Genomic DNA, 26,312 nt, shown 5'->3' with positions numbered 1-26,312 from the left:
CATAGCTGTGGACTTGGGATACAGAATGTTGATAATTCCTTCCTTGCCAGAAATTATGCCAGCATGGGGCACACATCCCTGTCACACCTACCCGCATCCGTTTGATGCCTGCCCGAGTGACCTGCTGACAGTCGTACAGCTCGAGACGTTCCAGGCCACGGCAGTTCTCAAGGTGCTCCAGGGCCGCATCCGTGATGAGGAGGCAGTTGTCCAGCTCCAGCACCCGCAGCCTCTCATGGCCACAGGTACTGTTGCTCAGGTGCAGGATCCCATCGTCCGTGATGAGTTCACAGTGTGACAGGCTCTGGGATGGGGAGAAGGGAGATGTTCACAGAACCTTCATTCTAGGCTCCAACCAGTAAAATCAGGGCAGCTGCCTCGTGAAGTGTCCCAGAGTAGCTCCTGGCTGTGATCTGGATATATCCCCTAAAAAGCAATGCTACAGTGTAGGAGAGAGGAGCCCACTGGAAGGTCTCCCTGTATGAATGGATTAACACTGATTACAAAAGGGCTTGAGGTGGTGAATTTTCTCTGCTTCCCCCTCCTCCTTCACCCCCCCGGCCCTTCGACCTTCTGTTGTGGAATGACACAGCAAGAAAAGGCCCTTACCAGATGGCTAGCCCATCAGTTTCGGACCTCCCAGCCTCCAGAATGGTGAGAAATCAATTTCATGGGGTTTTTTTGGCGGTCTTTGGGCTTGAACTCAGGGCCTCACACTTGCTAGGCAGACACTATGCCACTTCAGCCACTCTCCCAGCCCCCTGAGGAGTCAGTTTCTGTAAGCTCTGTGAGCTCTGCTTCAACAGCACAAAGTGGGCTGGCTGCTGCATCATGGAGGGGGACGATCGGAGCCTGGAGGTCTGTTGGCCACCAGTTTGCTGTAATGGGCAGTAGTTTTTCTCACCTTTAAAATTCTAAAGATGGGAGTACAGTTTTCAGGGGCATCTCAAGAGTTTAGCCCCTTGAGAGCAGTTTTATTGCCCAATTCTCCATTTGAGTAGAGGCCAGTGAAATGATTCCAGTGTCCTTGTTCAATTAAAAAATGGTGCAAACAGCCATGACTCAGTTGCATACTGAGCATCTTTCAGGTTTATGATCAAATAGACCTTGAACAGTGTGGTATGACATTGCTTGCCTCTCTGGGGTACACGATAAAGGTCACAGAAAGTAATTCACATGAACTTACATAGCCAAGTGAAATGTCTATAGTTCTCTTATGGTTTCCTGATCAACAGTTTCAGACTTCACAGATTCCCCCCCCCCCCCCCGCAACGTGCATCAAATGTAGCACCAACAAGAGAATCCTACAAATACTGCAGTAAGGTTCCTGTCATTCACTCTTCAAATATGTTAACTCTAACCTACGGCCAAGCCATGGGTGTTCCTTGGTGGAGCCCAGGCTAGAGCCAACTCGGGAGAAACCTGAGTTGATGTCTGAAAATCCTTTAGACATCCTAATCAGGAGCTAAGTAAGGTAGATCAAAGAAGAGATCAGAAGAATTGTGGTTTTAGGGAAGCCAGGGGAAAAAGTGAGACTCCATTTTGACACTCCATTTTGACCAACAAGCCAGGTGTAGCAGTACACTTCTGTAATTCCAGCCATGCAGGAGGCAAAGGTAGACAGCAGCCTGAAGAAGGCCCCAGGCAAAAATAGCATACTATCTGAAAAGTAACAAAAGCAAAAAGGGCTGTGGGCATGGCTCAAGTGGTAAGAGCGCCTGCCTAGCAAGTGCAATGCCCTGAGTTCAAACTCTAGTACCAGCCAAAAAAGAAACTGTGCAAAACCCAGGGTGGCTGGAGAGCGGCATGCAGAGAGATTGGGAAGGAGGTCAGCCCAATGGGGAAGTAAGAGTGCATCTGGATGCAGTGGAAATGGGGAGGTAGGAGCGTGAGACAAAGTGTTGCCAGTCATAGAAACAAATTTCATTCCAAGATAACTGGGAATGCGGTTTTTCAAAAGATCATGAGTGTCACTGCATACCCACCAGAAGGGCTAAAATGGAAAAGGTGGAAACTTCAGTGCTGGTGAGGATGTGAGCAGCTGGTACACCTGCCTTGCAAGGGGACTGCTATGTGTTAACCCAAAGACTTTCATCACTACAGCACAGGAACCTACCGCAATAGTGCACACAGCAAAGCAGCCTTCTTTGTGTCTTCAGTCTTTCAACACAGCCTAGGCTGTCCTCAAACCCTCCTGAGTTCTGGGATTACAGGAATATACCACCATGCCCTGCTCCCAAGCAGCCTTTCACTTTGCACAAAGCACCAGTAGTCCAAACCATCTCCTTTGGGCCATTACTGTATTATTTCATTTGCTCTTGGAACACTGCAGAATATTTTTCCCATTTTACAGATGAAGACACTAGCTCAGAGAACTTAAAATTTGCCAGTTGCACCCAGCTATGGCTTTGCCCCTGCACTGCCCCCCCACCCCCCACAAATGTGTAAGACTGCTTTTATTTACGTAAGTTTATGGGAGGTGTGTCAAGTGGAAATTTCCAGAAAAACAAGCTTCCCATTGCTAGGTATCTATCCCAGGCTAAGCAGGAGTGCTGTGCTCCATTAGTGAGCAGCACATAACATCCCTGAGTCAGAGACGGCAAGTGTGGTGAGGATGGAAGACTTAGAACAGATGGTGGCTCCACCACCTGTGCTTTAAATGCCACCAGCAGATGTCCTCTGCTCCCATGCTTTCAGAACAGCACTTTCTCTAGGAGGCCGTAAGGTTATCTGTGGAGGGAACATGGTGACTGCAAGGTTTAGAATAGTGGATTTTTTTTTTTCCCCAAATAAAAACCTTTTGACCAGGTGCAGTGGCTCATGGCCATAAACCTAGCTATTTGAGATGCAGAGATTTGGAGGATCAGGATCATGGTCCAATCCAGCCCAGGTGTGAGACCCCATCTCAACCAATGAAACACTGGGCATGGTAGCGCGCACCTGAAATAAGAGGATTACAGCCCAGACTGAATAGAAATTCTGGGCCCTGTTGGAAAAATAATGAAGGCAAAAAGGGCCAGAGGCGTGGCTTAAGTAGTAGAGCGCCTGCCTGGCAAGTGCACACAAAAACCTTTGTCAATTTCTTTTTCTGCATTGAGATGAGCATGTCACTTTTCTTTAGCCTGTTAACATGGAGGATGCTGGTTAGGTTTTCAGTGATAAACTAGTCTCTCTGGAATTAACTGCTTGGTGTGATGCATAATTTTCATGCACTGCTGAGTTGTATTTGCTAACATCTTGTTAAGGGCATTTGCTTCTGTGTTTATGAAGGTCTGTCCCTTTGGTTTTGGTACCACTTTTGTTTGGCTCTGGCTTCAGGCATTCCTGGTCCATAATATGGCTGTGAAATGCTCACCTCTATGTTAGAACAGAGCATGTAGGATCTGTGCTAATTCCTTAAGCACTTGGTGAAATTCTCCAGCAAAACCAGCTGAACCTGAACATTTCTTTTAAATGTTTTAAAACATTTTAAAATGGGGTTTTAAAATTATAAATCCAATTTCTTTAGGCATTATAGGGCTATTTAAATGACCTGTTTTCTACCAGATGAACTGTTTGTCCATTTTACTTATGTTGTCAGATTTATAAATTCTTCCTGAAAATTTGCTCCAAAAATCAAAAAAATTTTGAATACCACCGTAGTGCCATAGTGGAAAATTCCACAGCTGACCTCATGAGAGGTTACAGTCCACATGCAAACGTACTAAAAATTGCATAAAATACATACTAAACAAATTTCATGTTTAGATTTGGGTCCTATTTCCAAAATACTCCATCATGTATATATGCAAATACTCCACATTTGAAAAAAATCTGAAATCCAGAATCTATCTAGTCCCAAGCATTTCAGATGAGGACAAGCAACCCATACTGGCTGGCTTTCTTCCTGTGGTCCCACAAGCCTGGCAGGAACCAGCCCCCTGACAGCAATTGTGCGCTCTCTCCAGCTTTGCTGGAGGCCTGGCTTCAAAGAGCAAGCTTTCTATTTTAATGGTTTTCTATTTTTGTCTTTTTCAATTTCACTGATTATTATTGTAGCCTTGTTTTGGGTTTCTTTTTTCTGACTTCTTAAAGGTGAAAGCTTAAATTATTTTTTTTTAGTACTGGCTTTTGAACTCAGGGCCTTGCGCTTGCTGGGCAAGCACTCTTATCACTTGAGCCAGGCTCCCAGCCCTTTTTATTTTTCAGATAAGGCCTTGTGCTCCCTATGTGGTCCTCAGTGACACTACAGGCGGGAGGAAGGCAGCTCATTACCACTGAACAAAGGTAAAAGACTCCTTGCTTCCCCAACTCTACCTTTTCAGGCAGGAGTTGGGATGGGACAACAGTTTTTTTCTGGTGTGGGCTAGGGTAGAGTTGTTGTTGTCTAAAGGTTTTCTTGGTCAGTTGCCCTTTTCCTGGTCCTCTGACTAGAAGCAGGTTCTTGTTTGGATTTTTCTGTGTCAGCTTCTCAGCTTCTGAGCTTCTCTAGCCTGAGGGAAGAAAATGAAACCTTAGAGATCTCTACCATGCTGCCGCTTGAGGCTGAGGCTGCTGGGTCTCCTGATCTTCTGGAGTGTCTGTGCTTATTTTCTACGTAGTGTTCGGGACATTAGCAGGGCCATGCAGAATGGGGAGAGATTTGTCTACTTAATTTTTCTGGAACTGAAACCTTGAACATTTTATTTAAAATACTTTTTTCCAGCAAATAGAAATGAAAGGCTGCCTTTCACAGCTCTGCTGATAACATCTGAAGAAATAGGTTTTGCACACAAGTACACAGTTCCAAGTCAGTGGTAGGTAAGAAGGAACAGGAAGTTCACGTACAGCCGAGAAAGGAGGCCTATGTGACCATGCTCAAATACTCACTTTGGAGGCATGGCGCACGTGGTAGAGCCCCTGCCTAGCAAGTTCAAAGCCCAGTATTGCCAAAACAAAACAAACCATCAAGTCAATCCAAAAGAAGACTGGAAAGGAAGAACAGAGGAATAGAAAAAAAGAAAACACAAATCCAACTATCAATACTATGTTAAATACAAGCTGACTGAACATTCCAATTAAAAGGTAGAGATCAGCTGGATGTAGTAGTAGTCCCAGCACTCAGAAGGCTGAGGCAAGAGGATCTTGAGTTCCAGGCCAGCCTGGACTACACAGCAAAGCCCTGTTTTAAAAAAAACCCAAAAAACAAAAGGCCAGGGGCATGCACAAGATTCAATCCTTTGACACACACACACACACATAACCAGATGTCTATCAAATATATGTTGTTCCTACAATACTCCATATAAAATATATACTGATAGAAAAGGATATATCATGCAAAGAGCATAAAAGGCTGATACTAGTGTCAGATCAGATTACATTTCATATTATGGTGGAAAAAAAGTGAGTTTATCGGGAAGACAATGGTGATGGGTTGTTAAGCATTCAAATCCAGTAAGGAGAACTAGAGGCCTTAGCCATGGGAGCTGCCACATAACTGAACAAGAGGTTGGTCCAACCATCACAGTGCATGTGCTTATGGGAGCTTTGGGAGAGAAGTTCTGAATAGGCCAGGGTCCTCGATCTGGACAGAAAACACAGCCTAGGGCTCTCCATTGTTCTTGCCACAGTGGCCCTACAGACTATCAACCTTTCAGTGCCCCATGGAGATGGTCCAGAAAGAATGACTCTGCCCTTGGGGCTGGGGAGGAGATCCTCTCCTCTCCTTCCTTGACCCAAAACCCAGCGAGGACTCTGGTTGATCCAGTAAAGAGCACACACAAGTCCCCTATATAAAATGCCCTCCAGCTGCTTTTACCTCACTGTTGCTCTTACTTCCAGGCCTGGTCCAACAGTTGAGTGTGACACAGACAGGGTGACAGCTTGCTGAGAAAGGAAGGTGAGTCTTGCTGAGTAAGGGAGAGCTTAAGAACTGACCACACAATTTAGGCTGAGTAGAGAAAAGGGAAGGGACATAAAATGGGTGACTGGCAGTGAAAAACTGGGTCCCATTTAAGTGAAATTCTTACTGTGGGTCATAGGTGACTAGTGAAGGTGCGAGAAGGTGACAGTGAAGGTGCTGTCACTGCGGCAAGAAACAGACAAAAACACATTCTATGCTGTGTTATTTTTAAGGTTGTTCAATGTTTCCACTCTAAATTGGAGAAAATATCCACCTAACTGTTCCCAAGTCTCATGTTCCTATGTTTTCCTCCACAGAAGGGAGCTGTGGCTTGATAACAAGGTCCTCTCACAGGGCGAGAGCAGGCTTTCTACCAGCAGGGTCATCTGTGCACTTGTCGTTTTGAAGGGAAAACCACTGATTTGACATCTGATGGTCTTGGCTTCCTACACAACATAGTGTTTTGGCAACTTAAGATGAAAAATAAAATTTTGTCGGAACGGAGAAAGTGATACAGCGTTTCTTTTTTGGCTGTATTTGCTTTTAATATAAATGCTGCTAAAATTCTGCTTGCATGGCTTCTATGAGCAATGAGCTGCATAGTAAAATGATTTTTTTTAAGAACCCCCAAACTAGCTCAAATCTCCATAGTAAACAGAACCTCCCAATGACACATTTTACATGCTCAAAACTCAACAGAAGAGGATCCTCAGCCTTCTTTGAACATATCTCACGACTCAGATCTTCCAGGTCCTGCTCCTTTGCATCCTTCCGATCTGGGACTCCCTTGTTTGCAAGTGTGTGCTTCACTTACTTTGAAACAAACACAATCAGTAGTCTTCTGAATGTTTCCGTGTGGCACAAGGCTCTTCCTTGCATGGGCATCACAGAGGGCTCTTCCGACTCCTAGAAGGGATGGGCGTGTGTGCACACTCACCTGCTGCCTGGCTCTGGTGAAGGGAACCTGGGAAACAGAAGCCTTGGGAACTGGGCTGCAATAGTCACCTGGCTCCAGGCTGGTAGTCACTTTCTTCATTCTTTCTTGCTTGAAGATCTTCAGTGAAAGATAAAAGCTGTATTTTGACATTCAAAACGGGATCTTCCCCAACAGCACTCTGCTCCCTGGAGGTTGGGGAGGATCCCTGCTGGAGCCCCGCAGCCCAGGCCTGTCACCTTTAGCACTGTCTGGGCTTTCCCCGGAACTGCTCCTTCAGGGTTACCTGCCCCAGCATGAGGCTTGCAGAGAATATGCACTGTTATCTGGTGCACTCAGAGGCCACAAGCCACGCTGGCTGCCGCACTCCGTCCATCAGACTGAACTGGCTACACATGTGCACTGTGTGGGATGTCATGCACTACACATACACTTGGAATAAAACCTGCACTTCAACTTGCCCTCACCTTTGCTCAGGGGTTGACAGGGTTACTGTCCATTATCAAGGCAGGCAGTGATCGGAATGACCTCTTAGACAATTATCCAGGTTGCAGAGCCAGATGAAGTAGCCTGCCTGATGAGGTAGCTTCTGATTCTCAAGTGCCTGGAGCAGTCCCTGGCACGTGGCCGTCCTCAAGAAGCATCTGCAGTAGGCATTTTGATGAGTAAGAGGCATACAATAGAACCACAGCTTTTCTCTTTCAGAACCTCTCAACTGCAATTATTTTACCCTGCTTTTCTGCTGGTATTTCTTTCTGGGTTTTTTTGTTTTGGTTTGTTTTGTTTAAGGCTCTTACATTTGATTTTTTTTTAAATTGAAGATGGCTTGCTTATAGCCCAGACTGGCCTGGATGTTCTATTGCATCCTCCTGCCTTTGCCACCAAGTGCTGAGATTTCAGCTGTGTACCATCATGCCCGGCTGATTTCTGGTTTTATTATAACTAATTTTTTACTTTAAGTCCTGTTTCTGGAAATAGCTTGTATTAAAAATAGAGGACAAGATAGAGAGGGTTTTCAGTCCCCAGAAACCCCACAGGGGAGTGCACTGTCTATCTGAAGACATTCCCTGACAGGTAGAGATAGCCCCTGCCCCACCTCAGGTGCCTGCTGTGAAGAGTCTTGTGGAGACTGATGACTAGTCCAGCGTGTCTTGGGGTGAGACAGAGAAAGCTCTTAGGGCAGAGGAGAGGTAGGTAGTTAAAGCTGAAAATAAAGTACAGGGCTCCAAATTTTCCCATCTCTGAAAGGTCAAAGGTGAGTTTTCGGTTCACCAATCCTAGAACCAACTGGGGTAAACTGCAATTTATCAGTAATATGCAGAGGAAACAATTTACTCACAGACTCAGGTCCTATTTAATCTCTGCAAGCTACCCAAAACTTGAAAGTCCTAGAGATATCTAAAGCTTAGCTGCCCTTATGCCTGAGGGAAAAAGGTGTCCAGAGGCAATACAGACAGAAGGAAAGGTGATGGGGAAAGAAATTTAAGACTAAGTGGAGGGCCAGATGCAGTGGCTCACACTTGTAATCCCAGCTATTTGGGAGGTGGAGATTAGGAAGATTGTGGGGGAAAAAGTTAGTGAGGTCCCAGCTCAACAAATAAACCGGGTGTAGTGGTTTGCACCTATAATCCCACCTATGTAGAAGGCAAAGGCAGGAGGACTGTGGTCCCAGACAGGCCCTGGGCAAAAGAAGACACTATCTGAAAAATAACTAAAACAAAAAATAAAAAGGGGTGTGGTCCTGGAGGCATGGTGACACCCAGAGTTCAAACTCAGTTCGGCAAAAAAAAAAAAAAAAACCGAAGCGGAATGTTAATGTTACAGAACACTAGCCCCTGAGGAGAGAGCAAGTTTCAAAGACAGAAGGGAAGTTGGTTTAAGAAAATCTGTATGCCTCTTAGGGCAGCAGAAAGACCAGCACCAGGAAGGCCAGGAGATCTGGGACTCTAAGCAAGTCCTTAGCCACTCAGAACCTCACTCTCTTCACTGTGAAATGTGGCTGTGAACAGTGCCCATGTCACAGGGCCATCACGTGGTGGGCAGGGTGTGGGATTGCCACATGCAACTTGCTCAACAGACGGTGACTTCCTCCTGTTCCAGGTGAAAGATGTGTGACTCCTGTGCCTGGCTGAGAGTGCCAGTGACTGCTGCTGGACCCTTCAGTAGACATTCTTACTCCTCTCCCTACAGAGGACAGATGTGAAATGCAAACGCAACACAAGCACAGCCCTGATCTTTGGTCGCAGACTACAGCATTTTCACATGCTAGCTTTCACTGCCCAAAAAGGGGAACGTAGTCATGAGTGGAATGATACGGACATGGGTCCTGATTAGGCTCACAGCCTGCAGTGAAAGTGGAAACCATCAGACACCATAAATTTAGCCCACCATGGTCTCCGAAACAAGAGTGATGATAGCTTCACAGAAGCTATGGAGAGCTGGGGTCAGGGGCACGGAGTGTCACGAAGGTTGAGACTCACCAGGGCTTGCAGCTTGGGACAGTGAATGGAGAGCTGGATGAGCGTGTTGTCGGTTATCTGCAGAGAAGCAAGCTGTGTCAGTATGGCTGCCACACCAGACCTTAGTACCCACCCCTGGCTTTCCCTCAACATGGGAATCAAAAGTGCAAAAGGAAATCAAAAGCTTATCTATGCACATCCCACCATCTCAAGTCTGCCCACCCCTACGAGGCAGGAGCTTCTGCTCTTGTGCCCCAAAGGGGCCTAGAGGCAGGGCACAAAGGAGTGGGTGAGGGGAGTTCCCTAGAACTCTCCTTTCTGAAGTCACCCCATCTCTGGACATGCAAGCTTATTTCTCCCACAAGTTTTGGGAAAAATAAAAGGAAAGTTTTTTAAATGTTTGAAAAAATTTCTTTGCTGAGTTCTGTCAGATGATCTGGGATAGCCAAACATTTACACACCCTACTGTCAGGGCTTAATAGGTTCCCAAGAACCCCCCACTGCCACCACCACAGTGTGCAGAAAGGGCAGGCAACTGTGCCTGTGGCTGTGACAGGCTACTCAGTGATGACTGAGGAGCTCTGAAGCACCATCAGGATCTCACTCACCAGGATACATTCTTCAAGGTCCATCTTCTCCAGGTCATGGCAATTCTGAAAGATTCCACAAGACATGCCTGCTGTGTGGGTCCATGGGTTGTCCATTGGTGGCTCACCCTGTCCCTCCAAGTACTGGCCCAGGGTCCTTGTTCTCTTCCATTAAGGACTACGCCCTGTTCTAGAGCCATCCAGTGAACCAGTACTTCTAAGTGGTGCCCCTTGAGTCACAGTCACTTTGGACATGGGAACAGGGCTGCCCTGGACTGCATTTCCTTCCCTCCACCACAGAATAGGGTGTAAGAGGGCCTGGGAAAAGGGCAGGGTGGCCATGGTCAATAGTGTGTACAGGCAGTGTCAAAGATGAAAGAGGGCAGCACAGAGCCCAGGGAGGGGATGCTGCAGACAGGCCAGGGAAGAGGCTCTGCTCAGGGAGGTTCCACCTGTCCCCATGACAATGAGCCCTAGATCCTCCTTTCCAGAATGCTCTACAGGCACTCCCAACCTTTTTGGCTCCCTGGGAAAAGTCTAAAACACACCTTTAAGGTTCTATTCTACTTTGTGCTCGTCTTTTCTGAAGCCAGTTTTTTGCACTTCCCAAAACCACACCAAGTGACTTTGAATTAGGGAGGTGAACTGGAATTTGGTTTGTTTTTTAAAATCTATGCCTTACCCGAGCTAAAAGTGTAAAGCCTGCATCAGTCAAATGGGAGCATCGTGCAGCCTCCAAAATTCTGGGGAGGGGCATGCAGGGAGAAAAAAGTACCGACTGGTTAACAACAGAAACACATTCTTTATGGAACACAGTCTTGAGTTTATTTGGCTCCTTGACACACTTCTGCTCTGACAATAGACCCAAGGGTGGTAGATATAAACACTAGCCCTGCTGGGCAGCAGGGGAGCATGAGACCACGGGTCCTGAGGGAAGCTCTGCCCAAACACCTACCAGCATTTTCAGAGTTTGTTCATGGAACCTAGAGCCTCACACATGCTAGGCAAGCATTCTACCACTGAGAAACACTCCAGCCCCTAAATATACTGTATTTATTGAAATCTTGTTATTCTATAGGAAATTTTAAAACTTTGTAGGCAATGAAAAACAGGAGCTTTTCATGCTTAATAGGGATCAATACACAAAAAAGAATTCTAAGTTAAACACTCCCTTTCAGCAGTAACTCTGACCTGTTCTCTGACTAGTTGGGTTTTTTTCAAGGCGTGGCCACACTGGGACTGAACCCAGGGACTCATGCATGCTAAGCACACATACTACCACTGTGTTACACCCCCAGTCCTCTGACCAGTTTTCATCAACCAGATTCCTTCTACTAAGCAGAAATATCAAAATTATCTAGAATCTTCCCTAATGCAACAGTAAGAAAAAATAAGCAGAGTAGATAATTCTTTTTTTTTTTTTTTTTTTTTGTGGTACTGGGGTTTGAAGTCAAGACCTTATGTTTGCTGGGCAAGTGTTCGTAACACTTGAGTCATGCCCCCAAGTCTTCGGAATAGATTATTCTTAAAAGATAAGTGATGTAAGCAAGAAAATGGATCAGTTTTACTAGTTTGTAAAACACAAGGTTTTGGGGGTTCTTTTCCCCCTCTCCTCTTGGATAGGGGTTAAAATTGCTGATTTTGAAATCAAACTCTTAAGTTCAAATTCTCATCTTTCTTCTTATTCATCATAGGACCTTGGATAAATTGTGTGCTTTTTCTCTCAATCTGTTTCTCTGCTGCAAACAGAAGACAGTAGCACCTGCATACAGAGGTGTGTTGAGGTGAAGACGAGATGATGCTTACAGCAGCATCTACCAGAGCCAGCTCCATGTGTAGGCTCAAAGTTAGCTGTGAGCAGTTTATAATGGTCATAGCTCATAATGGTAATGCATTACCTTGAGAATCAGAAAATAAGTGATTACTTTTTAAGGCAAAACAAAACTTTCTTCCTATCAGAGAAGATGATTAATAAGAAGGTTACTGTGATCTTTTTCCCTTGCTTGTCTGCTAGCTGAAGTCTAGAGAAGACTCTGGGACATCTGCATGCAAGGCTATCACTTGGCGCCACCGAGTAAAAAGCACTGAATACTCACTGCAGTCGGGGGCAGTTCAGCCCCAGGGCTGTGAGAGATGCATCAGTGAGGCTGCTGCAGCCCGAGAGGCAGAGGGCCTGCAGTCTGTGGCAGCCCCTGCATATCTGCACCACACCTTCGTCCGTGACACGCTAGGGAAAAGAAGACAAGAAAGAAAGTCAGGGACACCAGGACTAGCACAGGAGAAGCAGAAAGGTGGGATCCACTGCTGCTCAGTGAGCTCTATGGCTTTACTAGAGCTTCATCCTAGTAACATACACAAAACAGGAGACAGGGCAAGTGTGACCTGCATTGTCTCCATACCACTTTCAAAGACTCTGCATTACCAATGGAGAGTAGAAGTCTAAAATTCCAACCTTGGTTCATCAAAGGAGAGAGAATATTTTCTTCAGGAAAAATTCATAAACTTGTGATAAAACACAAGATTAAATAAAGAGGTCATGAGATTTCCTAGTTAAGTGACATATTAATATTTGGTTGATTATCTACAGAATAATGCCTTAAATGCTAGCCATACAAGTCACATGTCTGTATACTGTATCTTCTCAATGATTAGAGAACAGGAAAATTAAATCACTTAGTTATTGATAAATCCCTTAAAATTCTCTTAACTTAGCCATGAGATTCAAAGTACTATCTTCACTTAAGTATTCTAATGCATGTAGAGATAAACATGCACATCTGCCAGGGGCTTCGAGCATCTGCCGTGCTGCACTAATCCAATGCAAGTCCTACTTTTGAACCTCTCAGGCCCATGAAGTCAAGATTTGTCCTGACCATTGTTTATGTTCTTGCTCCCAGCATCAGGAATGCACTCACTGAAAGCCAAATGCAAATCTTTCTCCACATCTTATGCACTCCCTTGAGAAAGCCAACAGGATGTGGTTAGCTCACACCTTGCTCAATGCTGACAGCAGCATTTTCATAGCATGATTTTATTTTATCCACTGAGAAATCAGAGGCATCATCATGCCCAGTTTATAAGTTGAAAACAAGAACACATGAAGACTTATCTAGTTCACAGTATTCCTATTTCCTCACTACTCTTGAAAAAAAAAAAAGAACCCAAGACCCTAATCCCAGCTACTCAGAGGCAGAGATCAGGAGAATGGTGATGCGAGGCCAGCCCAGGCAAAAAGTGTACCCCTATCTCAACAAAAAGCTAGGCATGGTGGTACATGCTTATAATTCCCACTATGGGGAAGAGTATAGGTCGAACTGTAGTCCAAGTCCAGTCTCAGGCAATAAAAAGTGAGAGTCTACTGGAAAAATAACTAAAGCAAAAAGGGCTAGAAATTGTGGCTCAAGTGGCCCTGAGTCCAAATCCAAAAATAAATAAATAAATAAATAAATAAAGACCTGATTTGTATGATTTTTGGAGATGTCAGAGTGGTTCTGTATTGAATATGATGACTTACTATTGTTCTTTCATCTCATGGCAAACTAAGAACACACATCAGGTTGAGAGGTGCCAGCCACTGGGCAGATTTCTGAGAGGGAGCAAGGAGGACAGTGCAGGCAGGAGAGGCTGTTACTTACCGAGCAGGACTGCAAGTTGAGGCTCACAAGCTCGTGGCAGTAGTTCTGAATGTGTTTTAGAGCTTCATCATCTAACTGAGTAGATAAAGAAACCAAAAGTTTAGGGACAGAATCCAGGTGAGAGAACAAGTCAGAACCAAGACAAAGGGGGCAGCAAGAAAAACCCAATCCCCAGGCTTACAGCTGAATCTGTCCTCTGTACCTGGGTGCAGCCCCTCAGGAGCAGGGCTTTTAGGCCTCGACATCCTCGCACCAGTGTCTCGATGCCATCCTTTGTGATCTGATCGCACCAAGACAGGTTCAGATATTCCAGGTTTCGGCAGCCCTCACTGAGAGAAGAAGGAAGAAAACACCCCTGAGCAGCCTCTTTTTGACAGTTTAGTATTAGCTTAGAGTTTAGTTTATCATAGCAATTCAGGGAGGAGACAACTGGGACCTGTCTGAGCTGAGCTGCCTGCTTCTTGCTCCAATGGGACCATTAGGAAAGCTCTGGACACACAGGAATGTTCACCACCTTGGGGATTTTGATGCTTGCAAGGGACAGGCACTCTTACCTGATGCCCTTTAAGGAGCTGTTTGTAATGGACACGCAGGAGGTCAGATCCAGGTGTTTCAGCTTAGAACAGAATCTGCTAAGGCTATAACACGTGCTGGAAAAAAGCAGACACACTAAAGGTATTTTCAACCATGATTCTCTCCTCTCACATTCCCATGGCCACTTATCCCCAAACGAACCTCACTACTTACCTGTCAGTGATTTTAGTACACCCATTGAGATTTAAATGTTCAATGTTTCGGCAGTTCTGTGCAAAGGTCCTAAAATGAGAAAATGTTTTAAAACTTCCTGTAAGTTGCTAGGCAGCCACTAGAGGGCACATGTAACCATTCACTGGGTACACAGCTTCTTTTATTTATTTATTTATTTATTTTTAAATTTTATTATTCATATGTGCATACAAGGCTTGGGTCATTTCTCCCCCCTGCCCCACCCCCTCCCTTACCACCCACTCCGCCCCCTCCCTCTCCTCCCTACCCCCTCAATACCCAGCAGAAACTATTTTGCCCTTATTTCTAATTTTGTTGTAGAGAGAGTATAAGCAATAATAGGAAGGAACAAGGGTTTTTGCTGGTTGAGATAAGGATAGCTATACAGGGAGTTGACTCACATTGATTTCCTGTGCGTGTGTGTTACCTTCTAGGTTAATTCTTTTTGATCTCACCTTTTCTCTAGATCTTGGTCCCCTTTTCCTATTGGCTTCAGTTGCTTTTAAGGTATCTGCTTTAGTTTCTCTGTGTTAAGGGCAACAAATGCTAGCTAATTTTTTAGGTGTCTTACCTATCCTCACCCCTCCCTTGTGTGCTAAAGCTTTTATCATGTGCTCAAAGTCCAATCCCATTGTTGTGTTTGCCCTTGATCTAATGTCCACATATGAGGGAGAACATATGATTTTTGGTCTTTTGGGCCAGGCTAACCTCACTCAGAATGATGTTCTCCAATTCCATCCACTTACCAGCGAATGATAACATTTCGTTCTTCTTCATGGCTGCATAAAATTCCATTGGGTACACAGCTTCTTAAACTTTAATTCACGTGCACACAAACTGGCTAACTGTCCAAGTACAGATTCTAACCATAGCTTCAGAATGGGCTTTGTAACTGTCCGTTCCACAAAGCTCCCAGACAATGCCATTGCTGCTAGTCTAGGACCACACTTTGAGAAGCTGAGCTGCAGGCTCACAACCTATCAATTGGCCATCCTTGGTGAGTCAATTAAATGGGACTGAAGGTCTGGCTCCCTTTTTCTTCTCTATAGAATGATCAGTTTGATGGCCAGGCACAGTGGCTCACAACTGTACTCCTAGCTATTTGGGAGGCAGAGATTGGGAGGATCAAGACTCAAGATGGACACAGGCAAAAAAATCTGCGAGACCCCCATCTCAACCAATAAAAAGCTGGGAGTGGTGGCATACCTAGCATCCCAGAATAAATAGGAAGGAAGCATAAACAGAAGGATTAAGATTCAGACTGGACCAAGAATAAACATGAGATATCCATCAAGAACACAAACAACAAATGTTAGGGAGGATATGGGGAAAAATGAAACCTCATACAATGCTGGGGGTGGGGGGATGTAAATTAGTACAACCAGTCTGGAAAACAGTATGGAGGCTACTAAAGAAACTAAAACTAGAACTGCCATATGATCCGGCAATACCGGTCCTAGGGATATACCTGAAGGAATGTGAGTCAGGAAACAGTAAAGACAACTGCATATCCATATTCACTGAAGCATTGTTCATATTAGCTAAGTTATAGAAACAGTCAAGAAGCCCCACAACTGATGAATGGATTAAGAAAACGTGGTATTTATATATAATGGACTTTTATTCAGCCACAAAGAATTATGAAATTTTGTCATTTGCAGGTAAGTGATGGAACTGGAGAACATCATCATAAGTGAAGTTAGCCAGGTTCAGAAAGCCAAAGGCCACATGTTTTCTTATATGTGGAATATAAGCCCAATACAAATACAAGCAATATTATGAAAAATGGATCACTCTAAGGAAAGGTCACTAATGGGAAAAGGGGGGTAGAAGAAGGAAGTTAAGGTGAATATGGTTGATGTACTTTCTATACAAGAATAAATATAGAATTTTTAAACCTATTGAAATTACTGTAAGAAGAGGACTAAGGCAGAAAGAAAAAAATAGAGGGGATGAACCAATTTAGGTTATAATACATATATACATGGAAATGTCATGATGAAACTCCCTGTATAGCTATCTTAAACAAAAATGTCTTTTTTCAAAAACAGAGAACAGGAAGGTAAACAGTCCTGTTTGGAGGTTGGCACCAGTGGCCAGCGGGCGGGGGGAGGGAGGGGAGGATGTAAGGAAAGGGGTAAAGGGTGGAGGAGGGGAATATGGTGGAAATATTATGTACTCATGTATGGAAATGGAAAATTGAGATCTGTTGAAAACTATTCTGGAAATAGAGGGAGGGGAGATAAAAGAGAATGATGGAGGGGGTGAATTCAACTGCGATATATTGTAAGAACTTTTGTAAATGTCACAATGAACCCCAAATATAACAATAACTTTAAAAAGTGATTTAGAAAGATAAAAAGCTTTTTACCTAAAGCAAAAAGGTTAGGGAGTGTGGCCCAAGTGGTAGAGCTCCTACCTAGAAAGCACAGGGTCTGAGTTTAGACTCCAGTACCACCAAAAAACAAAAACAAAAATTGAAGTAAGAGGGCTAAAGAGTATTTATAGAAAGATAAAAATGTCCTACAGCTGACAAAGGAAAATTAACAATCCCTAGTATCAAACAAAAAATTGCTAAGCTTTCAAGGAAGGAGGAAAATATATTCATAATGAAGAGAAAATTCATTCTATCAAAACCTACCCAAGCTGGGCACCAGTGGCTCACACCAGTCATCCTAGCTACTTGAGAGGCTGAGACCAAGAGGATCACAGTTCCAGGCCAATCATAGGCAAATACTGTGCGAGACCCCATCTCCAAAAACTAACCAGAGCAAACTGGACTGAAGTGTGTGTGGTTCAAGTAGCAGAGCACCTGCTTTGCAAACTTGAAACCCTGAGCACAAACACCAGTCCAACCAAAAAAAAAAAGATGGATGCCAGGGGCAGCTGTAATCCTAGCTGCTCAGGAGGCAGAGATCAGGAGGATGGCAGTTTGAAGCCAGCCTGGGCAAATAGTTCATGAGACCCTATCTCAAAAAAACCCATCACAAAAAAAGGGTTGGTGGAGTGAGTCAAGGTATAGGCCCTGAGTTCAAGCCCCAGACCACAAAAAAAAAAAAAAAAAAAACCTACCCAAAATTGACACAGGTAGCAGAAATAGCAGAAATATTACTATAACTGTATTGTACCTTATTACACAGAATACCTTTCTATGACACTAAAGATTAAATACGTTATGTAGAGATACAAAATGTATTTTTCTAAAAAGATTTACAATTAAACTTTTACATAAGAAAACCACAATGGTTAAAATGCAGATTTACTGAATGGGATTAACAGATTCCATGTGGTAGACAAAATGGTAAATTTGAAGCCATATAAATAGAAATAACATTATCAATAGCTGGGTTGCAGGTGTAGCTCAGTGGTAGAGTGCTCGCCCAGTATACACAAGGCCCTGAGTTCCATCCCCAGCACCATTTAGAACAAAACAAAAAAAAAGCCAGGCACTGGTAGCTTATGCCTGCTGTAATCCTAGCTATTCAGAAAGCAGAGATCAGGAGGATCCCATTCGAAGCCAGCCAAGGCAAATAGTTTGTAAGAACCTATCTCAAAAAAACCCATCACAAAAAGGGGCTGGTGGAGTGGCTCAAGGTGTAGGCCCCAAGTTCAAACCCCAGTACTGCAAAAAAAAAAAAAAAAAAAAAAAAAAAGAAATGAACAAAAATTAATAGCATTTCTACTTCTAATAATTAAAAATATGCCATTTGCAATAGCATTTCAAAATACTTACAGACAAATATGGCCAATATATGTAAAAGTTTTACACTGAGAAACATTTAAAACAAAGACATGTATACTCTCTCTACAACAAAATTAGAGATAAGGGCAAAATAGTTTCTGCTGGGTATTGAGGGGGGGAGCGGGAGGGGGTGGAGTGGGTGGTAAGGGAGGGGGCGGGGGCAGGGGGGAGAAATGAACCAAGCCTTGTATGCACATATGAATAATAAAAGAAAAATGAAAAAATAAATAAATAAATAAATAAATAAAACAAAGACATGGAAAGAGGTGTAAGTTCATGAGGTGGAGACTCAGTACAGCTGATCTGTGCATTCAGCACCAGCCTGATCAAGACCCCAGCAGGTATATATAGAAATTACAAGCACATTCTTATAATTCATATGAAAATGTAAAGGGCCCACAATAGTCAAAACAGCTCTGAAAAAGAATTAGTTGGAAGACTAACACCGCCTCATTTCAAGACATTATAAAGGAAAAAAAAAAAAAGACATTATAAAGCAACAGTTTTAAGACAGTGTGGTTTGGTATAAAGAAAAATAAATACATCAATGAAAACAGTTCCATACACATACGTAAAACTAATTTTCCACAAAAGCATGAAAGTAGTTCAATGGAGAAAAAGTGGTCATTTCAACAAATGGTGCTAGAACAACTGGACATTCATAGGCAAACAAACAAACAAGTCACACTTCAATCTGTACTTTGTATCATATTAAAAATCAACTCAGGCGTTAGGGATGTGGCTCAGTGACAGAGCACTTGCCCAGGCATTCACACACACACCGTCATAAAAAAAAAAAAAACAAAAAAAAACAACCCTGCAAAACAGGTAAATGGATCTGTGACCTAAACTATAAAACTTCCAGAAGAAAGGAGAGAGGCTTTATGACCTTGGACTAGCTAACAATTTCTTATGGAACATGGTTTTTGGTGTTACATATAAGACAAAAAAAAAAAAAACTGGTAAGCAGAATTTCATTAAAATAAAAAATTTCTCTTTAAACAAGCAGCTAATAGAATGACAGGATATGCCATACACAGAAAAAATAGTTGCAAAGCACTTATCTGACAAAGGACTTGTATGTAGAACATATTAAAGGCACTCAGCAGTTAGTAAAAACAATGGGCAAAAGATCTGACCAGACATTTCACCAAAGAAGATAGGTGAATAACAAATAAATATGTAGAAAGATGCTCAATAGCCTTAATCATTAGAGAAATGCAAATTAAAACTGTAATAAAATAACCACTGCACACTACAGAACAAGTAACATTTAGACAGACTGACCAAAGGCTGATAAGCATGTGGAAGAACCTAAGTATCACACATTGCTGGTGGGGGTTTAAAATGGTACAATCTCTTCAGAAAACAGTTTGGAAGTTTCGTGAAAAGTTAAAGATGGGCATGGCTGTGTAAACCTGCAATCCTGGCACTCAGGAGGCTAAGGCAGGAGCTCAGGCTGGCCAAGTTTAAGGCCACCTTGGGCTACACACCCATGTTTATTGCAGCACTGTCTGAATACACACCAAAAAGTTAGTGTGAGGCCCTAAATTCAATGCCAGTACTGGAGAGGGAGGGGAGGAGACGGGAGGAAGAGAAGGTAAACATACACTTACCAAATAATCTAGCCATTAGACTGCTAAGTATTTATCCAGGAGAAATAAAACCATGAGTCATATACTCATAGAAGCTTTTTTTGGTAACAGCCCAAACTGGAAAGAATCCAAATGCCCATAAACAGATAAATGAATACATTGTAGTACAGATGAGTCCTGATTTATGACAGTTTGACTTATGATTTATTGACTTCATGATGGCAGGTAAGTGATACACATTTAGTAGAACTCACACTTGATTTATTTTTTCCTTCCTGAGTTAGCAATATCCAGTAGGAGACTCTGTGTGATACTGGGCAATGGCAGCCAGTGAGCTGCAACTCCCAGTCTGTCACAGGACCTCAAGAGTAAACAATTGAAATTCTATGGTGTGCTGTGTTGCATTTTTTGCAATACAGTTGGCACACCATAAAGGCATTCAATAAATTGCATGAGCTCTTCAATATTTTATTATAAAACAGGCTTTGTGCTAGATGACTTTGCTCAATTGTAGGTTAATGTGAGCATTCTAAGCAAACTAAGGCTTGGCTAAGCTCTGATACTGATGGGTTAGGGATATTAAATGTAATTTCAACTTAAGATAGGTTTATCAGAACACAGCTGAATTACCAGTGGAGGAACATCTGTACATCAGCAATAAATGGAAAGAAATGTCAATATACACAACTCATGAAGGACTCTCATAGCAATTATGCAGGCAAAAGGGAGCACAACTGTCCCTCAGTATGTATAGGGACTGGCTTTACTACCTCCCTCCATATCAAAATCTGCTGATGCTCACCAGTACCTTGTGTTAAAAGGCCTAGTATTTGTGTATGTACATCTTCCCACGTGCTTTAGTCATCTCTGGATTACTTATGATAACTACTGCAACAGCTGTGTAAATAGCTGTTATGCTGCATGGTTTAGAGGATAATGACAAGGGTCCATATCAGTTTAGTACAGACACAACCTTTTTTGTACATATATTTTCAATCTGTGGTTGGTGAATACATGAACATGGAACCCACAGCCACAGAAGGTTCACTGTATGATTGTACAGTATGATTAAACTCATGACATTAATACTTGGTTTTACCCTATTTTGTTTACTACTGTACCTCCACTGCCTAAATCAGTTTGTTGAGTTCTAGTAGGGCTCAACAAACATTTGTAAATGAATAGCTCCCTCCCACCAAAACACCACCATCACACATGTGGGGCAAAGTAGAGGCCAAGGCTGCTTCTAGATGGTTATTACAATATACTGGCAGCATAACAAAATTTCTTTTCAGTCATGACTTTGTGACTATGCTTATTATTATTTCATAATAATTTGATCTTCAGACATAAATATGCATAGGTAGCCAACCAATTAATATAGATTCTTGCTGTAAAACACAGAATAAACTAATAAACATTTTTAGACTCAGAAGATTGCTTTGCTACTAGCTATGGCTTTTTATTCCAATTGCCAAGATAAGAATTCTTTAAAAAAATTTTTTTTTTTACTTTTTGGTGGTACTGAGGTACGAACTCAGGGCCTTGAGATTGCTAGGTCAGCACTCTACCACTAAAACCACACTCCCAGTCCTTCTTTTTCCTTTAGTTATTTTTCGGATAGAGTCTTATATTTTTTCTCAGACTTCTATTCAATTACCTATGCCTCCTACCATATTGGAATTATAGGAACATGCTACCATGCTTGGTCCAAGAACGTATTTCTTTGATATCCCTCATTGACAATGCACATTTTCATATTTAGTTCCTTAAATGGAACCAGTATTAGATTTATGTTATTTATTATAAGTTATCTTGGGATTTATTGGTACATTTATGCTTCCTGTTATGATAGAGTCAATCCATTGCACTGGTTTACAAAGCTTCCCTCCCTTCCCCTCCAGTGAACCCAAGGCTTCCTCATGAAAGCTGGGGAACAGCTCTATATCCTGAACCACACCCTCAGCCGTACAAAACTTTTGAAGCAGCAGAAATCTAATGTAAAGGCATGAATTCTTTGATTAAAAAAAAAACCCTTTGTTCTACAACATTTGACCCTTAAAATACGTTGTGAGTCAGTTTTCTAAGCAACAGTGTGGTAGATGTTTGAATTACAAATGCTATTGACTGCATTCACAATATATAGCGCATTCTTACTGGTGGTGAGTAATGTACACTAAGGTAATGCTTAGGTCTGAGGGGCATGTCCTAATTCAGTCAATCTCAGAAGCAATACTAAAGACCACAAGGATAAGGGTGTGAAGGCTCTAATCATGTCTGTCTCAAGAAAACCTCAAAGAATATAAGCATAATAGTGGCTTGATAACATTTTCAACAAACAATGACTATCCAAGGCTGGCAGAGTGGCTCAAGTGGTAGAGCACCTGCTTAGTAAGCATGAGGCCCTGAGTTCAAATCCCAATATCACCAAAAAGAAATGACTATCCAGTAAAAAGGAAGCATGTACTAAGTTGGACAGGATATATTACTAACTGTAATTTAAAAAACAAATACAATAATCTCATCCCATTATGAGTACGCAAAATTCTAGCTTATGCTAAGGAAATTTTTGAAAGAATTATTTTACAAATTAGTATAATTTTGTAAGTAACCAGGAAGATTAGAAAATGGAGAAGAAAATAGAAGAGAGGGGAACATTGTATCACAATGCCAGGCACTGATATGCCAGGCGTTTCACATGTTATTTCATGGATGCCCATGGCACTCCTGTGTACCTGTGTATGCACTGTAACTGCCTGCCATACACACAAGAGAGCCAGGCGAAATCATGTCTCCCAATACGGACATCCCTAACAGCACTGGAGCTCACATGCTATTCCAAAGTCATGCTTCTCTCATTGTGCTACACAAAGTGCCTCAGAAAGAATTTAACAGTAGAACAGCATATACTATACTTGGTTTATTTTTGCTGCCATGACAAAATGGTCACTGGATTTCACTCACTTCAGGGAGGAATCGCCAACACCAATGCAGCCTCGCAAGCTGAGCTTCCTCAGGAACCCACCACATCGCTTCGAGATGTTTTCTACCACTCGACCCTTGAATGGAAAAAGGCATCACTTTTTCATGCTGCTTATCTAATAGCAAAATGACCTGAAATTTAAGAACTGAATATTTTTTTTCAAGTTTAAAAGGAAATGTTTTGAGCATTCTTTCAGCCCTGAGTTCTAGCACACAAAGAACTGCAAGCCTTGAAAAACATTTTCAGCTAAAGCGTTAAGTATTCTTTGAAAGAGTCTATGCACTCCTTTTGAGAACCTCAGCTCTGGGGTTAGCTCTCCACCACCCAGTGATCACAACTATCTCTTCAGTCACAGGCTCTAAGGTCAACTGCAGGGACACTGGCCAGAGCTACATCTAAAACATGTTGCATTCCTATTACGGCTTATACTCTCTCTACAACAAAATTAGAAATAAGGGCAAAATAGTTTCTGCTGGGTATTGAGGGGGTGGGGGGGAGAGGGAGGGGGTGGAGTGGGTGGTAAGGGAGGGGGGTGGGGGCAGGGGGGAGAAATGACCCAAGCCTTGTATGCACATATGAATAATAAAAGAAAAAAAATAAATAAAACATGTTGCATGAAAGGGAGATCCTACTTTGGCTAAACATAACCACTCTAAAAGTATGAAGATGTATTGTAAAAACCCCCACCATTCTCCTTAGTAATTCCCTATTTAAACAGATTTTCTGTGAAAAAAGAACCTTTGCCAAATGCCAGCAGAGAAATTACAGGAGGCAAAAAGCAAATGGACATTCATGAAGCATTTCCACTTTTCAGACAACAATTTTATCTATTTCTTGTACCTATTATGGCTCATTTAATGTGTACAAAAACTTCATGAACTACTACTGACAAAAGAGGTAAGGAAGGCTATGTCTGGAATACAGGAGATGTCTTGTGATTAAGGTAAAAAGCACACAATCCAAGCAGGTGTACTGGTGCCCAGATCCTTCAGGAATGAAGGGCTGGGTCACTGCACCAGGGAGGGAACCATCACCAGCTGAGGTGTTTGCTGAGGGCAAAGGGAGTACAGACCGAGTGCAGGAGAAGGAAGTCATGAATACCAGGTACGACCTGACCTCCCCGCAAAAGAAGTCATTTTGTTTTGAGTATTAGTCTCAAGTCATAAGAAGCGATCCTGTCTATGTGCAGCCTGGAACCTCCTGTACACGTCCGTTTCCAGCTGGTCTATTCCTGCGCCCACGATGCTCCAGCCAACGTGGTGAGTGTTCCTACAACCCCGATGCACCAACCCCACAAGGTGACATAGGAACATCTATGAAGGGAGAACCAGGGCTGTGGGGCAGACTATGCCCTTTTCAGAAAACCACTAAAACTGGAAAGAGGTTGAGGTGCACTGTGTGCCTGGCACCGACTACAGATGAGAAAAAGGGAAAAGGCCAGGCGATCCTGTTCTAAGCCTCATCTTTTGTTTTGTTAAGAAGACAATAAAATGAGGCTACATTCAGTTCACACATGTAAAGTGTTTAGAACAATGCTGTTCTAAGTAGTGTTAGTGTGCTCACCCTGACCCGTGGTACCTTCTCTCTTCTCTCAACGTATCACCATTTCCTTCAAAAAGAGCAGGTCTTTTTGAAGACCATCTGCTTATCCACAGAGTGATACCCAGGCTGAGTATCCAGACTTGTCTTGTTTAAAGACTATAGGAGGCCCCTGCACTTGGTTCATAATTCACCTGGATTTAAGGTGGTAGTCCCAAAGAGAAACTAAATGATACGAGTCTAGACTGAAACCTAGTCTAGACTAGGTTTTCCCATGTGATTATTTAAACAACTAGTGAATCATAAACTGGCCTCTTCTTCAGTACTGCTGACATGTATATCTAGCAGTTAGATGAACATCAGTTGTCAGCTAAAATTCTGCAAATAATGAACAAAGTAATGATATTTACTTGACATAGTATTTTTAAATATCTGAACTTAAAAGTTCTTCATATATGCTTTCCAAAAAGTTACACAGTTTGGAAAAAATTCATCAAAGTCTTCTAAGTTAACTAACTTACCTCAACATCTGTTTGAAAGTTAAAAAGATCTATTCTTTGCCAGTTGCTTCCATCGAGGGCTAAGATGTTCCAAGCCTGGGAGGTGAGGTAAAAGAAGGATGGGGTGAAGATATATTTATTGAGACTGTTAAAAGTCTTGTCTCAACCTTTGTATTTACAAATTTTTGTTTCTGGTGTATTTCAAGTTAATAAATGTAGAATTACAACATTGTGATATATATGTATGTGTGTGTGTGTGTAATATATTTAAAAGATAATGACACTTTAATAGTTTGAACTAACACTCATTCTTATTCTAATAAAACTAGATATTTATAATCTAATGAATACTCTACCTTGGAAATCTGTGCACATCGACACAAAGTTACTATGTCCAAGAAGGAAAATATTCTAGAAAGACAGGGAAAAAACAAAAAACAAGTGTGTTAACATTTTAGGATAATTGTAACTTGAAAGATAAAATCTAAAACACCATCTGAGCCAGGCACTGGTGGCACACCCCTGTAATGTTAGCTACTTGGGAAGCAGAGATTAGGAGGACTGAGGTTCTGAAGCCAGCTGAGGGCAAACAGTTCAATACCCTATCTCAAAAAAACCCAACACAGAGCAAGGCTGGCAGAGTGGCTCAAGTGGTAGAGCATATCTAGCAAGTGTGAGACCCTGAGTTCAAACCTCAGTACTGCCAAATAAATAAATGAATGAAGCAAGCACCATCTGGATGTGGAAGTTTTTCAAGATTCCTCAATTTGCAACACACAAATGTACAATAATTTTACATCATCACTGAAATATTAAATCCCTGATGTTTATAAGCTATTTAGACACACTATACAAATTCTCTTAAAACAGAACTCATTAACCTTTTGTTCCCTTATTCTGGGAAAGTAGTTCCATTTGAAGATCTGTAACCTCCCAAATACTGAGCCTGGGATAACTGAATCCTTCTAATTCTAACATCCCTAACACACAACACAAATTCTTCTTTTTCCTTAATAACATTTTTATTACCATGTATTAGTTGTACAGTGGATTTCATTGTCACATTTCCATATATGCTTACAATATACCCTGACTAGAAATCATTCTCTCCATCATTCTCCCCCGCTACACCTTCAACAATTTCAACAGGTTTCCCTGTTCTGTTTTCATACAAGTATATAAAGTACATCGATCATATTCCCACTCCTTCACCCTCTCCATTCACCCTTCCCCTTCCACTGTTACCCATCCCTTAACAGGACATTTTACATTCCTGTCTTTTACTTTTCAAGTGTATACTCATTGTACAAAGGGGTTTTGCTATGGTATTTCACCCATGAACATATGGTCATTACTCTATTACTCTCCCTTCACCAGCCCTACCCTCTATTAATCAATAGCTTTCAGTGTGTTTCATTATGCTGTCTTCCTATGCAGATGAAATGTATTTTGGTATTAGTCACTATCATTGTCTTTTCCTTTTCCTCCTCCCCTTAAGTCCGTTCAAACAGTCCCACTATTACAGGCATGTTCTATGTGTGTGTGTGTGCGACAATGAAACGCCTCTTTTATGATAGATGCACCACAAGGCTCAGATGTTTGAGCCTCAAATAACATGGCTAAAAAAACTCAATGATGCTCATTTGGTTGGGTGTATTTGTTCACTTGGCAAAAAGATGGAGCTCATCAGATGGCATGGTCTTTAAGTGA

The 26,312-nt window shown here is 42.4% G+C and overlaps 1 protein-coding gene across 3 annotated transcripts in view; it reads right to left on the bottom strand.

Moving 5' to 3' along the window:
* Positions 1-26,312, bottom strand: part of Fbxl2 (F-box and leucine rich repeat protein 2) — a 99,816-nt gene that overhangs the window by 5,826 nt on the left and 67,678 nt on the right. Inside the window, exons 3-14 of one of the 3 annotated variants that reach the window (XM_074074079.1) lie at positions 24,959-25,013; positions 24,624-24,698; positions 22,545-22,639; positions 14,226-14,294; positions 14,033-14,128; positions 13,660-13,807; positions 13,479-13,553; positions 11,940-12,070; positions 10,526-10,586; positions 9,865-9,909; positions 9,278-9,334; positions 92-304 (exon numbers count right to left, since the gene is read on the bottom strand). In XM_074074079.1, coding sequence (XP_073930180.1) covers positions 92-304; positions 9,278-9,334; positions 9,865-9,909; positions 10,526-10,586; positions 11,940-12,070; positions 13,479-13,553; positions 13,660-13,807; positions 14,033-14,128; positions 14,226-14,294; positions 22,545-22,639; positions 24,624-24,698; positions 24,959-25,013 — 1,120 coding nt within the window. Of the gene's footprint in view, positions 1-91; positions 305-6,805; positions 7,442-9,277; positions 9,335-9,864; positions 9,910-10,525; positions 10,587-11,939; positions 12,071-13,478; positions 13,554-13,659; positions 13,808-14,032; positions 14,129-14,225; positions 14,295-22,544; positions 22,640-24,623; positions 24,699-24,958; positions 25,014-26,312 lie in introns of those variants that run through there. The other 2 variants (XM_074074080.1, XM_074074081.1) reach the window with 2 other exon arrangements.

The sequence above is a fragment of the Castor canadensis genome, chromosome 5, assembly GCF_047511655.1.
Source record: "Castor canadensis chromosome 5, mCasCan1.hap1v2, whole genome shotgun sequence".
Classification (NCBI taxonomy): domain Eukaryota; kingdom Metazoa; phylum Chordata; class Mammalia; order Rodentia; family Castoridae; genus Castor; species Castor canadensis.
Note: the sequence above shows the minus strand (reverse complement) of the source record. Positions and strands in the feature narration are given on the sequence as shown.